This window comes from Phragmites australis, chromosome 16, assembly GCF_958298935.1.
Source record: "Phragmites australis chromosome 16, lpPhrAust1.1, whole genome shotgun sequence".
Classification (NCBI taxonomy): Eukaryota; Viridiplantae; Streptophyta; class Magnoliopsida; order Poales; family Poaceae; genus Phragmites; species Phragmites australis.
The window spans coordinates 29,816,926-29,831,750 of record NC_084936.1 but is presented as its reverse complement, the minus strand read 5'-3'; the positions used below and the strand labels follow the sequence as shown (position 1 = coordinate 29,831,750).

The window sequence follows — 14,825 nt, the reverse complement described above, 5'->3', positions numbered from 1 at the left end:
GGTTTGGTGGTGGATTCATAATCATAGCTGTTGGTTGGAGTATATCCCAGGAGGATCATGGTTTGGTTTGGTAGGAGTAGGTCTGATTGTCATGTGATGTGCTGGTCCTGGCCCAGATGACCCGGCCCGGCCCAGATGACCCGGCCCGGCCCAGATGGCCCGTGTTGGTCCTGGCCCCAGAGGAGACGAGAAAGTCTCTGCCTGGCTGCCGCCCAGAGGAGATGAGAGAGAGGAGAGGAGCGATCGATACAAGTGGCAGTGGGAGTGGCAGGATGAGAGGAGTTGAGTACCAGACCACCCTTCTGAATCCTTCCCTTTCCTTTCCTTTCCTGCCTTCCTGGTGGTGGTGGCTCCCGATCCTTCCTTTCCTCCGCCTCCGCCTACCCCTTCCTTCCCAACAAGACAAGACCTCATCATGGTCTCCGACGCCAGCAAGAAGAAGGCCGCGCAGAAGAAAGCCGCCGCAGCAGCCAAGAGGGGAGGCAAGGCGCCCACCTCCACCTCTTCATCCTCTTCCTCGGCCTCCAATAAGGCGGCTGCCGATGGCGTCGCCGCGCTTAAGCTCTCCGATCGCACCTGCACCGGCGTCCTCGCCTCCCACCCGCTCTCCCGAGATATCCACGTGAGCATCCCCATCCCCTTCCCATCGCTCCAATCCCCCGCTTCATCTCCTTACTAACGTCTCCTGGTCATAATTCGTCTCATCCCTATCAACTACCCAGTGGTAATTATGAAAAAAAATAGCATCTTTTTTGCTCTTCTGTCGCATGGTGGGTTCGGCGATGCCTTAAATTATGATTAATTTCAATCTCACTACTAGATCTCTCCCGCGCGGTTGCAGTTTCCTTACAAACTGACCTAAATGAGGCGGTTACTATTCCTAAATACTATATATATGCTCAACAATATGTCGTCAGTAGAAAAGGCCGCATCTTTCTTTCCACCCTCCCTCTGGTTCTAGTGTCACCTTTGAGTTTCCTTGCACTAGATTAAGTTTTTTCCCCCATTCAATATTGATCAGCGGATTTGTTGATGGTTGAGGAGTTTTTCAGAGAAGAGGATAAATAATTGGAAGTTCAATTTAATTTAGATAAATGAGTAATCTAGTAAGCTGCCAAGCGCGCAGCTGCTTATCTGATGAACACAAATTTGCTCTAGGCAGCCTTCCCCGTGTTCACTGCTTTAGAAGTGCTAGGCTCTAGGCCGACGGATGGGTGGCGGCTAGCGTTAATCGTCCATAGGAAGTCTAGGCGGCTGATTTTGGAAATAGTGGTGTCTTGTTGTGTTCTCCAGCCTGCCTTTTCCTATAAAAATGAAAGATCTGTACCTCTCCAATGTTCCACATAAAGTTTGGATCAGTGGTTCCTATGAGGCTAGTTATTATGCAAATACAGGTGCCTGCCACAAATAAGAACATCCTTCGACCCGATGCTTCTTTTGTATCACTTACACGCCACCGCTTTTTTCCCCATTAAAGGAGGCAGAAGAGACCCCCGGCCCCTTTTAAGTGAAACACTCATGTGAAAACATTTGCATGCTAACTCCCTTTTAACTGAAACACTCATGTGGAAACATTTACATGCTACCTTTCGTGCTGGTTGATTCTTTTAACGTTTCAGTTACTGACTGCCTAATGACCTAATATAGTCTTTTGAATGTTGCAGATAGAGTCTCTTTCATTAACATTTCACGGACATGACCTTATTGTAGATTCTGAGTTGGAGTTCAACTATGGGAGGTAGAAATATAATGCCATCACTTATACCCAGTCAGTTACAAGTTACCAAAAAGTGCGCAGCTCGAGCACATCATTGACGGTTTTAATTGGTCTCAGGCGATACGGTTTGCTTGGCCTAAATGGCTGTGGAAAATCTACTCTTCTCACAGCAATAGGCTGCAGAGAACTCCCTATCCCTGAACACATGGACATATACCATCTCACCCGTGAGATTGAGGCTTCAGACATGTCTGCACTACAAGCTGTTGTTAGTTGTGATGAAGAAAGAGTGAAGTTGGAAAAGGAAGCTGAAATTCTGGCTGCACAGGTCAGCTCTTGAACTCTCTCACACAATTGTTATCTTCACACCCTTCTCTTTTCTATATCCTGCCTTGCAGCCCTTGCTGCTGCTGCTGCTGCTGCAAATTATAACTTGATGATGTAGGTGCCCTAACTCGAGATTATCTTTGCTCACATTTTTAGGATGACGGTGGCGGTGATGCTTTGGATCGTGTATATGAGCGTCTAGAAGCGATTGATGCATCAACTGCTGAAAAGCGTGCTGCTGAGATATTATTTGGTTTAGGTTTTAACAAACAAATGCAGGCAAAGAAAACTCGAGATTTTTCTGGTGGCTGGCGTATGAGGATTGCTTTGGCAAGAGCGCTGTTCATGAATCCAACAATCCTTTTGCTTGATGAGCCCACAAACCATCTTGGTAAGTCTCTTGTAAAATCTAAAATAAATGGAAATTGAATTAGAAAACTAGGTCTTCAGTGGATAGAAATGTGCTCTTTTCCTGGTAACTGTGGATTGTGGTGAACTAGAAGTCTAGAACCCTACTAAATAGTCGCCAGTCATACTGATAGAACTTGGTTTCCAGTATAAGTAGATGAATTCATCCAAAGATATGATATCCTGTCAATTACCTACACCTTTGTTCTCTGAAGTAACCCATCGTGATGCCACTGCTATGCATCCTGTCGGGCTGAACTGATTTTAGCCACCTTGGTTTTGTTTCCTCATGGCATTTATATCTGTAGAGTGATTCAACAAGTATTGAAGTCCCATGGCCTGCAAAAATGTCTTTCAAGACACGGTTTTTGGGAATTTGTTGCTCCTCTGGACTAATTATTTACATTAATTTGCAGATCTTGAGGCATGTGTCTGGTTGGAAGAGACGCTAAAGAAATTTGACCGTATACTTGTTGTCATATCACACTCCCAGGACTTTCTAAATGGAGTGTGCACTAACATCATCCACATGCAGAACAAGAAGCTCAAGTTATATACTGGTAACTATGACCAGTACGTTCAAACCCGCTCCGAACTTGAAGAGAATCAGATGAAGCAGTACAAATGGGAGCAGGAGCAGATTGCTTCAATGAAGGAGTACATTGCACGGTTTGGTCATGGGTCTGCAAAGCTTGCACGTCAGGCTCAAAGTAAGGAGAAAACTCTAGCAAAGATGGAGCGTGGCGGGCTCACCGAAAAGGTTGTTAGGGACAAAATACTGGTTTTCCGCTTTACAAATGTTGGCAAACTTCCACCACCAGTGCTGCAGTTTGTTGAGGTCACGTTTGGCTACACACCGGATAATCTCATATACAAGAACATTGACTTTGGTGTTGACCTTGACTCTAGAATTGCACTGGTTGGTCCCAATGGGGCAGGGAAGAGCACTCTTCTGAAACTCATGACAGGTGACCTGGTTCCATTGGATGGAATGGTGAGGCGCCACAATCACCTGCGAATCGCGCAGTTCCATCAGCATCTGACGGAGATGCTGGACCTGGACATGTCGGCCCTGCAGTACATGATGAAGGAATACCCTGGGAATGAAGAAGAGAGGATGAGAGCTGCAGTTGGTAAGTTTGGTCTGTCAGGGAAGGCTCAGGTGATGCCGATGAGGAATCTCTCCGACGGGCAGAGGAGCCGTGTCATCTTTGCGTGGCTGGCATACAGGCAGCCACAACTACTGCTGCTTGACGAGCCGACGAACCATCTTGATATTGAGACCATCGACTCGCTAGCGGAGGCGCTAAGCGAATGGGACGGTGGTTTGGTCCTGGTGAGCCATGACTTTAGGCTGATCAACCAGGTTGCTCAAGAGATCTGGGTGTGTGAGAACCAGGCAGTAACTAGGTGGGAAGGTGATATCATGGAATTCAAGGAACATTTAAGGAGTAAGGCTGGTCTATCCGACTAGAAGGAACGAAGGCCTTGTTTTCTTCTCTTTGGTTGGAGATTTATAGCCAACCAAAGTTTTTCCTCTGTATGACAGAGACCACCGGGTTATCTAGTAGCAGATTACCGGGATGACTATTGAATTGCGTCCATCCATGATGTTATATGAGGACCAGAGGATTTGTAGTACTTTAAAAGTTTGTCTATATTGTCTTTTGAAATGCTTGCCCTTACCTCGCCGACCTTTGATGCGTTATCAATCGGAGTTCTAGAAGCCAAATTTCTCATGCTTATTAATTTCTATGTGCGGGTTATTCATAATCCCAGGTCATGCAATAAAGTGGCTCATAGGTTGGCCAAAGTCGGTGCTAGTTTCGGGCCAGGAGGCATGTTGATCTGGCCTGATTCTGCTCCAAAGGTTCAGGTTGCTACAGCAGGTTGATGGCCATTGTCGCTAGCTAGCTGTGTACTGAAAATGAATCGATTAATCTCTTCTTCGAAAGTGACAATTAGGATAGAGTGGTAGGAGATTTCTGAAATGTTGCAAAAAGAGGCGAGCCAGGACTTCGTTTCTGTTGCTAAACGGTGGGTCAGTGCCAAGAGTGATTAACATTGTGCGTGCTGCTGACACTATGGTGCCTTTGGAATTAAACTAAAATGGCTTACATTCCATATGTGTGTATGGGGGGGGGGGGGTTGTTTTGATCTTTATACGCTAAAAGCCTGATGTATACAGTAGCTGGCTATATGCATGTACCTACTGGCAGTGTGCCCAGTTCGTAAATTTGATTCCTCAGTGCTCATATATATATATATATATATATATATATATATATATATATATATATATATATTTCCGTTTCATGTGTATTATGTGTGCTCCGCAAAAGGTATATCTCATATTCTCTCTATTCTAAAATAGAGGTTATTCTATAAGGTTAGTTTTGTTTTTATATAGATGTCGTCTTAGGTTTTTTATGATGTTTTCATAAGGAACTCCTATTAAAAGCTATTAGAAGTTGGAGTTGAGAGTGAATATGTGTGTTGGATTGTGTTCTATTAATTGAAAGTGTTTGAAGCGGGAGCAATCAAGAGAGATATAAATGTTACAAGTGGAAAAATTGATTGTTACTCTAACACAGAACAAGGTGAACAAGTTGGCATACTTGTCCTTTTGCACACCAAAAACAGGGAAAAATAGAATAGATTAAAATAGGTAGAATGCAAGGAAATTAGAGTGCTCCGTCTTACAGATGTTATTTTGGCGAAGACAATGTTGATGTTATTACAAAGTCGGAGCGTCACATTTCGGATGTCAAAATGCAATTTTCTAGTTGTCGATGGGCACAACTTGTGGTAGTTGCCTGGTCCTCTTATCAAGTTCTTGTACTAATCATTAACGAGACAATAAAATCAAATGGCATTCCATCCACTGTAATCAAATGGCATTCCATGCAGAAGGCACCGAAGGAAGGAAAGAGACAGCATATGAAGCAATCAAACCAAACTGCCAACCGTAACCATCTTTCTCTCTCTCTTTCTCTCTGTGAAAGAGTGAAAGTACTGTGCAGTTATAATGTCAAGTCGTATCTAGCGAGCTTGCTTGCGAGTTGCTGCTGCTACTGGCAAATCATCGCATCTCAATTCTCAAGTGGACAACACAAAGTAAGCTCGATCCTCCTAACTGCGCGCGAACTTCAATGGCGATGCTGATGCATGATGGCCACCTCTCTCTCTCTCTCTCTCTCTCTCTCTCTCTCTCTGTCCTAGCAGGTAGCAGTACTGTTGGAACAGGAGCCGGAGACCAGGAGGCCTGGCCCCGTGACGCCACTCATCCGCTATCTGTGATTCTGCCGTCCTGACGCCGTTGGGAGGATCATATCACAGTGGCTAGCAGTACTTTTTTTTAAAATAGCATGATGAAAGAAGATTAAAAAATTAAATTTATTAATTTTGGACATCTCAATATTTATTCATAACATATTCACTTAATTATAGAAAAAATAGTAATACTTTCATATTTACACATAATTTTAACATGTAAACCACATTAATATGAACGTAACAAAATTTGTAATGCATCGAGTGAGTTACTGATAAATAGGTATTACAAAGTAACTCACTTTTCAATTTATAGCCTAGAGTGAAAGATAATTTTATAAATTATTACATCATATTAGAGGAATATTAGTGAATTTTTCAGATTTTTGGAATTATTGTGAGGATTTAAAAATTACTAGAAGTTGCAAAAGCAGCACTTTTTAAAGAATTTTAGTTTGAATTCTACACAAGATTTTTAGTGAATATAGTTAAAATGGGTTGCTTATGAATTATAGAGCATGTATAAAAATGCACATATTTTTTGCGTCTTTTTTAAGCTTATGGTTATGTTTACAACGAAAAGTTACTGTACATAACAGAAAATCGGGTTCAATCAGTGTTTGGATGGCAAATAGGTGAGAAACTCCGGTGGCATTTGGGCGTACGCCATTAGATAGGATGGGAAAAAATTCAATTGCCCCTGCTCCGAAGTAGTATTTCTCTTCTCCTACATTTTACCATAGTCAAGTCAGATTTTGATGCTAAAATACATTATAAACAGTAAAAGGCGATGTAATGGCTACAGTAGGCTACAGAGGTGGGGAGGACGTAACACCTCAGCACCAAATAGGCTTAACTATATCCACGCATCAGATAAACAATACTCTCGCACCAACCACTATTATGTTTTCATCCTTGTTTCACGTAAAAAGGTTTATATTTGTCAATGGAGTTTGTGTCTATGAACCTCACAACAAACTAGTAATCTAAATCTGTTTCCCTAACTCTTACACTCGTACTCATACATGTGCCATATGTGGGCTCAATTCATACGGTTCAGATGGCGGTTGCATTCGAAATCAATTCTTAGTCCGTTCCATGTATCAACAAAAGATTAATCAACTTGTTATGGTTTCTAATAAATGGTTGTGGCAACTAAGTCTTCCTCTCAAAATAGTGATTGTCTTGTGGTATCCAGGTAGAGTAGTTATTTTGACCAAAGATAATTTAGTCAAAAGAATCTGAAATAATAGGAGTCATCTGAAATGTAACTTTTGCAACCACAACAAAAGTATTAAATTTTAGAGCAACTTTGCTAGCTCAGTGTGGTGCATTGCTAGAATTGCTCTAGGTATAAATAAACCTAGAAGTAGGCTGACTTGATCTATTAAAATCTTGGACCCTATGAAAAGTTTGTGAGGAGCTTTACATATCTTCACTAAAATCTTGAGCTCAAACCCGTATGATAAATTTTGAATTCATGGGATAAGTTCAATTCATTCTTATCTTTTCCCCAGCTTCAGTTATTCGATGTGCTGGGTCTTCCTTTGACCTAGTGTGTATCACCTACTAGGTAACTAGCCTAAATACATGAGATCAAGTTACTAAATCTAAACCCGCTTTATATTACGGTTAAATAAAACAAATATATCTACACAAGTGATGATCTCAATACTACGATCACTTATCTAAACAATATATCCTTATATTTTCATAAAGCTCTTTTTTGGTCTTGATGTTTAATCCTTTGAGGTATTTGGAACCCCAAGTCCATCTTCTTCATCCACAAGACTAAACCTTTGCACACTAGCAAACCCTATTGGTTCCATTGATCATGTTGATATTAATTACCAAAATATATGTTGACACATTAAACAACATAATTCACCCCCGAATGTTGATAAATACATAGGGCAAGAACTTTGTTCTATTCATTTCCATCGCACTAACACTCACTTTTTCATTAGTTTTGATGTGTCAACTTATTTTACAGAAAAGACCAAAAATACGAATAAATGGGTGCCATAGAAGATTTGGGCAAAACAAGCCTTTCACATATGATTCAGGTAGCCGTATATCCCCGGTAGGGTAGGCTAAGAGCTTTCAACTGTTCGGTCGGCAAAACCCTCGGTCAAACTGCCAAATGACTTTGTCACATTTAGACGACAGATTTTAGTTGTTCGGACGAGAAAACCCACTACCAAATGACAAGATGGCATGGAGGCCAACTGACATCCACCTCTAAGCCGCTCGTCCCTAACCCAGGCTGACCAATGGGAGGCCACGACCATCTTGGCCAACTAGGTTGCCCAGCCCAAGGAGACAAGTTGGTCGGCCCAATGCCAGGCCTACTGAGGGGAAGCCTCATCCACTTAGATCGCTCGGCCCCGAGGCCCAGGTCAACCAAATTTGCACGTGACACCGCCTTCCCGTTAAAACCCTAGGTAGGAACCACCTTTGGTACTTGGCCACCTGGTGGAATTAGGCAAGCCAACCAGCCTTCTTGCTAAGTCAAGGAGATGTTGGCCGCCTGATCCACCACCTCGAGGGATCAAGGGCCGGCCAGCCTCCATGCTTGGTAAAATTGGAAAGATTGTTCTTAAACATTGATCACAACCTAATAATTTTATTGAGTTTTTTTGGTCTAAGTCTTTCTCTAGTTAAACCGCTCTCTCTAAACCATTGTTTTAATTAGTAATAGGAAGTTAATAGAGACAACTGAGGGGAGGCCTCAGCCACTTAGGCCACCCAGCCTCGAGACCTAAGTTGACCAAATTTGCGGGTGACACCGCCTTCCTATCAAACCTAGGCAGGAACCACCTTTGGTACTTAGCCCCTGGTGGAATTGGGCAGGTCGACCGGCCTTCTTGCCAAGGCAAGGAGACGCTGGCCACCCGATCCACCACCTCGAGGGATCAAGGGCTGGCCGGCCTCCACGTTTGGTGGAATTGGGAAGATTGTTCTTAAACACTGATCACAACCTAATAATTTATTGTGTTTTTTTGTCCAAGTCTTTCTCTAGTTAAACCCCTCCCTTTCAACCATTGTTTTAATTAATAATAGGAAGTTAATAGCTTTTTAATTGATCCGTTTGTTTCATGAGATCGATATGGAAAGGCTACAAACGACATGTGCACTTGCGGTTATAATTTAGGTGCATGGATAACGTCAACGTTGGTTGTGTCTATGGATTTCTTCGTCAAGAATATGTGCAGCTTAGGGCCTGTTTGTTTCGGCTTCGGATTATGGCTTTCAGCTTTTACAATCTGAAACTGAAACAAATAAATAATTTTTTATCATAGCTTTTTTACAATTCGCTTGTTGGATTGCAGCAATCTAAGAAGCTGGTTTCCCTCAGCTTTTCATAGATTGTAAAAGTTCATTGTAATGAACTGCCCATCAAAAATTTTTAAATCCAAAATCTAAAAGCTTTTTACAATCCGCGATCTACAAGCTATTTTTTAAAATCCTCAGGTGAAATAATAGGCACTTAGTAATAGGCTATATGTTGTATGATTTTTACTATTTATTTGGTTATTTTAACTTTCAATATAGAGTTCGGATGATATAATATTGAACAAAGATTGTATGCATCTCACAGTGCGTCGGCTGGAACATTTTTCCATTTTGTAAAAAAGACTAGTCTCACATAGAAGAGGAGGAGAAAGAAGATGTCCACGTAAGAAGGCTTGGAGGACGTAACCAAATAGGGGGTGTTCACTTACATATTGTTTCAATGAACAGTCCGCTGTTGGATATGAATATTCCGCACTTTGTGACGAACCTTTGTTCTTACAATTGATCGGCATCGATTTGATCTCTCATGTCGTCACATACGATGTCATTGTCGGCGTGCCATTCGAGATAGGTTGGCTGTTTGCCCGACGCGCGGACACGGGCAAACATGCAAATGCAATGCAACACCCTTTGCTCGTACCTCAACTCTCTCTTGCCAGCCTCGATCGCCTCCTCTCCCCCTCTCTCCAGCGCGCGAGCGACAGCACCCCCGCGCATGATGATGAGCGCTGGCGCGGCTGCCGGATTTGCCGACCACGTTGCGCAGAGAAGCCGACGCGACAAGCTCCGCTTTCCACCACCCACCCACCACGCCATGGCCTTGCTCCCGCCGCCCCCTCCTGACCACGATATCAATGCTCCAAATCAACTCGCCTACCTTCACGCGCCCACGTGGCCGCGCGCCAAGCTGGAGCACCACGACGACGCTGCCCAGTTCACGACCCTGCTGCAGCAGCAGGCTGCGCTCGCCCTCACGCTGTCGCCGGCGTACCAGGGCTCGTTGCAGAGCGTCGTGGTCCTCACGGGGTCCCGCTTCCTGAGGCCCGCGCAGCAGCTGCTCGACGACATCTGCGCCGCCCTGCTGCCGGAGGGTACTATTGAGGGTGCCAGTGGGGGTGTTGGCTCCTTCTCGTTGCTCCAACCGGCCGCGGAGAGACTGGATGGCCACGGACGAGAGCATCGGCGGCCGGAGTTCCGGGAGGAGAAGGCTAAGCTGCTCTACATGCAGGAGGAGGTGAGTGAGTTACGTCATTCGGGGTCCAATCATACCAGTACCACAAAGCACTCTCGGAATTTTGCACACTAGTAACATTTCGGCGCTTGCCTGACTCAGATCAAATGGCTTCCTGTCCTAGAAATTGCTAGTACCATATTTTTGCAATTGGCTCACTAAAAGTCTCTTGCTAGGTTTGTCTGTATCCTCTCTTTTTTTGTTTGAAAATTACCTCTTTTATTGAGCTGACATTTTTAGTACTTGAAGTCAGTAGCACTATATATAGAGGCACGAATTTTCGCTTGTGTTGAGCACCTATTATTTGTGTATAGGAGTAGTCACTTGTTCATGACAAAACTTATGCGGCTTGTAAGAGAATCTGTCAATCACCCATTTGTCTTCATCGAAACTACACCATGGATCATCAGCCTTTCAACTGTCGGTTGCACTTTATTCTTTGAGTCAAATAAGTGCCTGTTTCAAATTGACGTGACTAGCCGCTGTCATTGATAATTTGCTACTCATTCAGTTCAGTTTACTCATGCTTAAAAAATTGTAACAAGTGACAATATAAACAAGGCAACATTGTCAAGTGACTGGAATTTTCTTTCTGTTCCAGTCATGTTTATGTCCTCTGCATTCTGGTTCGACTTCCATCCTAGTTTTGTCGTTTTTTTCTCACTAATTTCGATATAGTAACAAGTTATCGTAAAGCTTCACTAAAATTGCATATTTCTTGGCACACAATTAACAATTTAGGCTAGTATTGTGTAATTTTAGCTGACTGGAATATAAGAATACTGCAGGTGGTAGCAAAATCATTGAAGTAACATATCCAACAAGATGACAATTTCAATCGTCGTAATAAATATCATATACCTGTACATTTGGTTAAGATTTTTCGTTTGTACATTAATTTGTTTGAGTCTTTAGAGCTTTCAGATTTTTCAGTCACCCTTTCCAGGTCTAAATCCACACAGAAGTAATTTTCACCGACAGTAGGATGCATGTTTCGGATTCGGATATAACAATATAAATTGGGAAAAAATGTACCAAACTATAATTTATTATGTATAGCAAAAAACGACAACTGTAGCCATCTGAAACTTGGAAGTATTGTAGGAGAGACGAGGCAATACAAGTAGTTAACGAGTGAGTGGAGGTAAATTTTTATCATACATTTCCTATTTTTTGTAGTATATTTTTGAAGCCCTAAGACAGTAGACGATGCCCTTGGACTCAAAATCTAAACTGGCCAGTCAAATCTGGATTTAACAATATAAAGTTCCTATTATGGTCTACCTTTAAGGTTTTTGACTGATTTGACCCTCACCCCTCTCTCTTTGCTGTAATCATTTGGGCTGAACTAGCTTTATTTACTCCTTTTCATTTCTTGAAAACACATGCGCACAATACTCATGGTGTGTGTGGGGAGGGGGGGAGGGGTAATTCTTACTAGTTATATAGCTAACAATTTTGAATTGGCCCAAGCACCAAAATATTGTGGTGGTCTCGGACTGAACATGATGATATTTATTATCTACATGTTACTCTTTGCTTGAGTTTTATAATTGATAATACTAAACTAATTGGTCCTTTTCAGTGGATCAAGATGTACTAAAGTCATGAATTGCAAAATAAGGTTGCCTTGTATTCTTTCTGATGCATGTTACATATTGCTACCATTGCATATAGATCGTAAAGTTGAAATTAGTTCTACGAATAAATATATACTTTGTTAAATTGGATATCCGCATCAAGCAGTGCTGATGAGAATGTATACAAGTACCATCTATTTTGTTGATAGTCTTATTTCTGCTTATGACATTTTAAGGAGTGTGAATTAGCTAGATGTGCTGACGAACCTAGCTTGCCCCGATTTCATTTTCATGATAACGTGTAGAACTTTAGGAAACTTTTCTGTACAATTAATCCCATTGTATTGCAGGTATGCAAAAGGTACAGGCATTATCGCCAACAAATGCAGACAGTGGTGTCCTCGTTTGAATCGATTCCTGGGCTGAGTTCTGCTACCCCTTACGCATCGTCAGTGCTCAAGGCCATATACAGGCACTTCCGATGCTTAAGGATGGTTATATCAAGGCAGATACAGTACATGAACAGGCTCCTGGGAGAGGAGCTCCTGTCGCTGCCGGGCTCAATCACGGAGCACCACCAGAAGAGCCAGCAGCCAGCAGTGTGGAAGCCGCACAGGGGCCACTCTGAGCGAGCCGTCACTGTGCTGAGGGCCTGGCTCTTCGACAATTTTCTTCAGCCGTAAGCTTGCCCTTCCTCCAGGGCGTGGATGAAATCAAGTGACAAAAGCGAATATTTATCGACTGTGACCTGTGCTTTACGTAGAAAGCATCATGTCAGGTGGTATAATTTGGACATATATGTTGACGATTTCAGGTACCCCTCGGATGAAGATAAGCAGATGCTAGCTACTCGCACCGGCCTGTCTCGGAACCAGGTATACATACTTGCTTATATGGGTTAGTTACTCTTTGCGATGTGGATGTGGTGGGCATGCGTCTCTTATATATTGATCACTTGTTGCTCGATCGAATGGAATCTAATTTTAAGTGGAAGCGCGTGCAGGTGTCCAACTGGTTCATCAACGCGCGCGTCCGGCTGTGGAAGCCCATGGTGGAGGAGATGTACAAGCTGGAGACCCGCTCCTCGGCGGCGGCTGCTGGGAGCACCAACTGCACCCCGTTGGACACCTCTGGAGCGGCCATGTCCAGCGACACCGCACGCACGCTGCCTCCTCCCCCGGCCATGGCCGGAGGCCACCACCAGATGATGGAAGAAGAGTGCATGGATCATGCTCCTCCACCGACTACTTGTCTGTCTGGTTACTAAGCAGTGCTCTGCTTTGGTGGTACTAGGTTCACGTCTGGACTAACAGAGTAATTTTTGGGGATTTAATGGCACCTTGGAGTATATGGCCTTTTTTTTCCGATACAAGGATGACGCATGCATACACGCGCGCGCACCATCATTCAGAGCACATCACACGCACCAACGAGTGCACACCCTATCATAAAAGAAACAGCGAAAGCATCATCATCTGTAAATGCATGAGCAATACAAGTATGAACTTGATGAATGACCGAGGTGGGTGCAAACATGTTGATTTGGAACCTTCTGCCTGTCAGTAAGTGTCATGGACATTACATGATACATGGAGGTGAGCAAGCAGCAAAGGTCCTCCTTCCTTTCTGCCTGAAGCTTGACCTAGAAGAGAAAGAATACCTTTCTGCAGATAAAGGGGATAGGTGAGTCGTAGCTTCCCGGCATGGCATATTCCGGAGGAGCAAGCATGATACTAGTACCTTCCAGATCTTTGATTTTTCCCTCTGCCTTTTGTGTTCAGTAAGTGGAAGCACATCACAAAAGAAGTCATAAAGGCCGAGCTTTGCATCTTGGCAGCACTGCACAATCATGATGGTTAAGGCTGTCCCAGCTGGGCTCTGCAATCTGCAGTTCTGCATTCCACTGACCCTCTCTCTGAAAATTCCATCCGTCCATTCCATATGCATGCTGCCTTGTCAACAACAATTGACAACAGATGTGGCAGCCCTTGTCAGTCTCACATAGACGATGGCTGTAGCAGTGTACTCTACGTAAGCAGCAGATACGAATGAATCACTTTCATGCATGAGACGGTCAATTTTAGCCTCGACACATAAAAATGGCGGCAATATTGTAACTGAAAACAGATCATTTCGGTTCCTTGCAGGAGTGAAGGGAGCTGATATATAAAAGATCTTCTTGGTGCAGAGCATTAGGATTACTGTACATGTAATATGTGCATGCAATGCATTGCTGTCACCGTGCACGGCCAGTTATTAGTGACTTAGATGGCCGGGCCTCATAATTCTAGCTCGGGACACTTTGAGAACCATCACATCTGCAGCCAGTCACAAACAACTGCGAAGTGCAAGCGCATCGAAATGATCAGTTTTCAGTTTCTACTAGCGTCTTCAGAGCTCCTGCCAACGAAGGCATTGTGCACGTACGTTAAAAAGTCGCAGACTTGCAGTATGTATCCACTGGTATGTATTTTCTTCCGCATATGGAGTGGGTTATTTGGAAATTTCAGGATATTTTGTCCAGAAAAGCCATTCATCAAACCTAGCTTAAACTTTTCAGACGCAAATGCAACTCCAAACTTCGTATGAAGAGAATAGCAAAACAATAACGTTTAATGAAGAGAAGTAGAGAACAGTACCGATATATAAAGCATGTGTATTCAGAAATTGTTTTCTGAATTCTGACGGTTGTCATTTCACTCCACACAGTACCACACAAACAATCATATTAGACATCTTGTCTTCGATGTTTTCTTTAGAACCGTGTAAGATAAATTATTTTAAACAATCCTTGTTGAAAGTCATTTGAGAAAGTACATACCGTTGAAGCTACCAGAGATAATCAAGTATCTCATATGGCTTTGTTTCGGATAATATCACAAATGGGCCCACACTAGAATAATGTGGAATATTTTGAGACCGTGCGGGATACTGATGGTCAAGTTTTTCTTGCACAGTTTCTCACAACTACCCGTTAGAAATAAATGTCATG

At 43.1% G+C, this 14,825-nt stretch overlaps 2 protein-coding genes across 2 annotated transcripts; both read left to right on the top strand.

Annotated features, from left to right (window-relative positions):
* Window positions 1–236: 236 nt before the first annotated feature.
* Window positions 237–4,137, top strand: LOC133895486 (ABC transporter F family member 1-like). Its single transcript, XM_062335826.1, has 5 exons — window positions 237–622; window positions 1,665–1,738; window positions 1,835–2,045; window positions 2,201–2,435; window positions 2,869–4,137. The coding sequence occupies exons 1-5, from the start codon at window positions 416–418 to the stop codon at window positions 3,924–3,926; spliced, it is 1,785 nt and encodes a 594-aa protein (XP_062191810.1). The 5' UTR covers window positions 237–415; the 3' UTR covers window positions 3,927–4,137.
* A 5,492-nt stretch (window positions 4,138–9,629) lies between these two features.
* On the top strand, window positions 9,630–13,188 carry LOC133895238 (BEL1-like homeodomain protein 8). Its single transcript, XM_062335391.1, has 4 exons — window positions 9,630–10,256; window positions 12,184–12,512; window positions 12,648–12,708; window positions 12,837–13,188. The coding sequence occupies exons 1-4, from the start codon at window positions 9,630–9,632 to the stop codon at window positions 13,098–13,100; spliced, it is 1,281 nt and encodes a 426-aa protein (XP_062191375.1). The 3' UTR covers window positions 13,101–13,188.
* The last annotated feature ends 1,637 nt before the right edge of the window (window positions 13,189–14,825 follow it).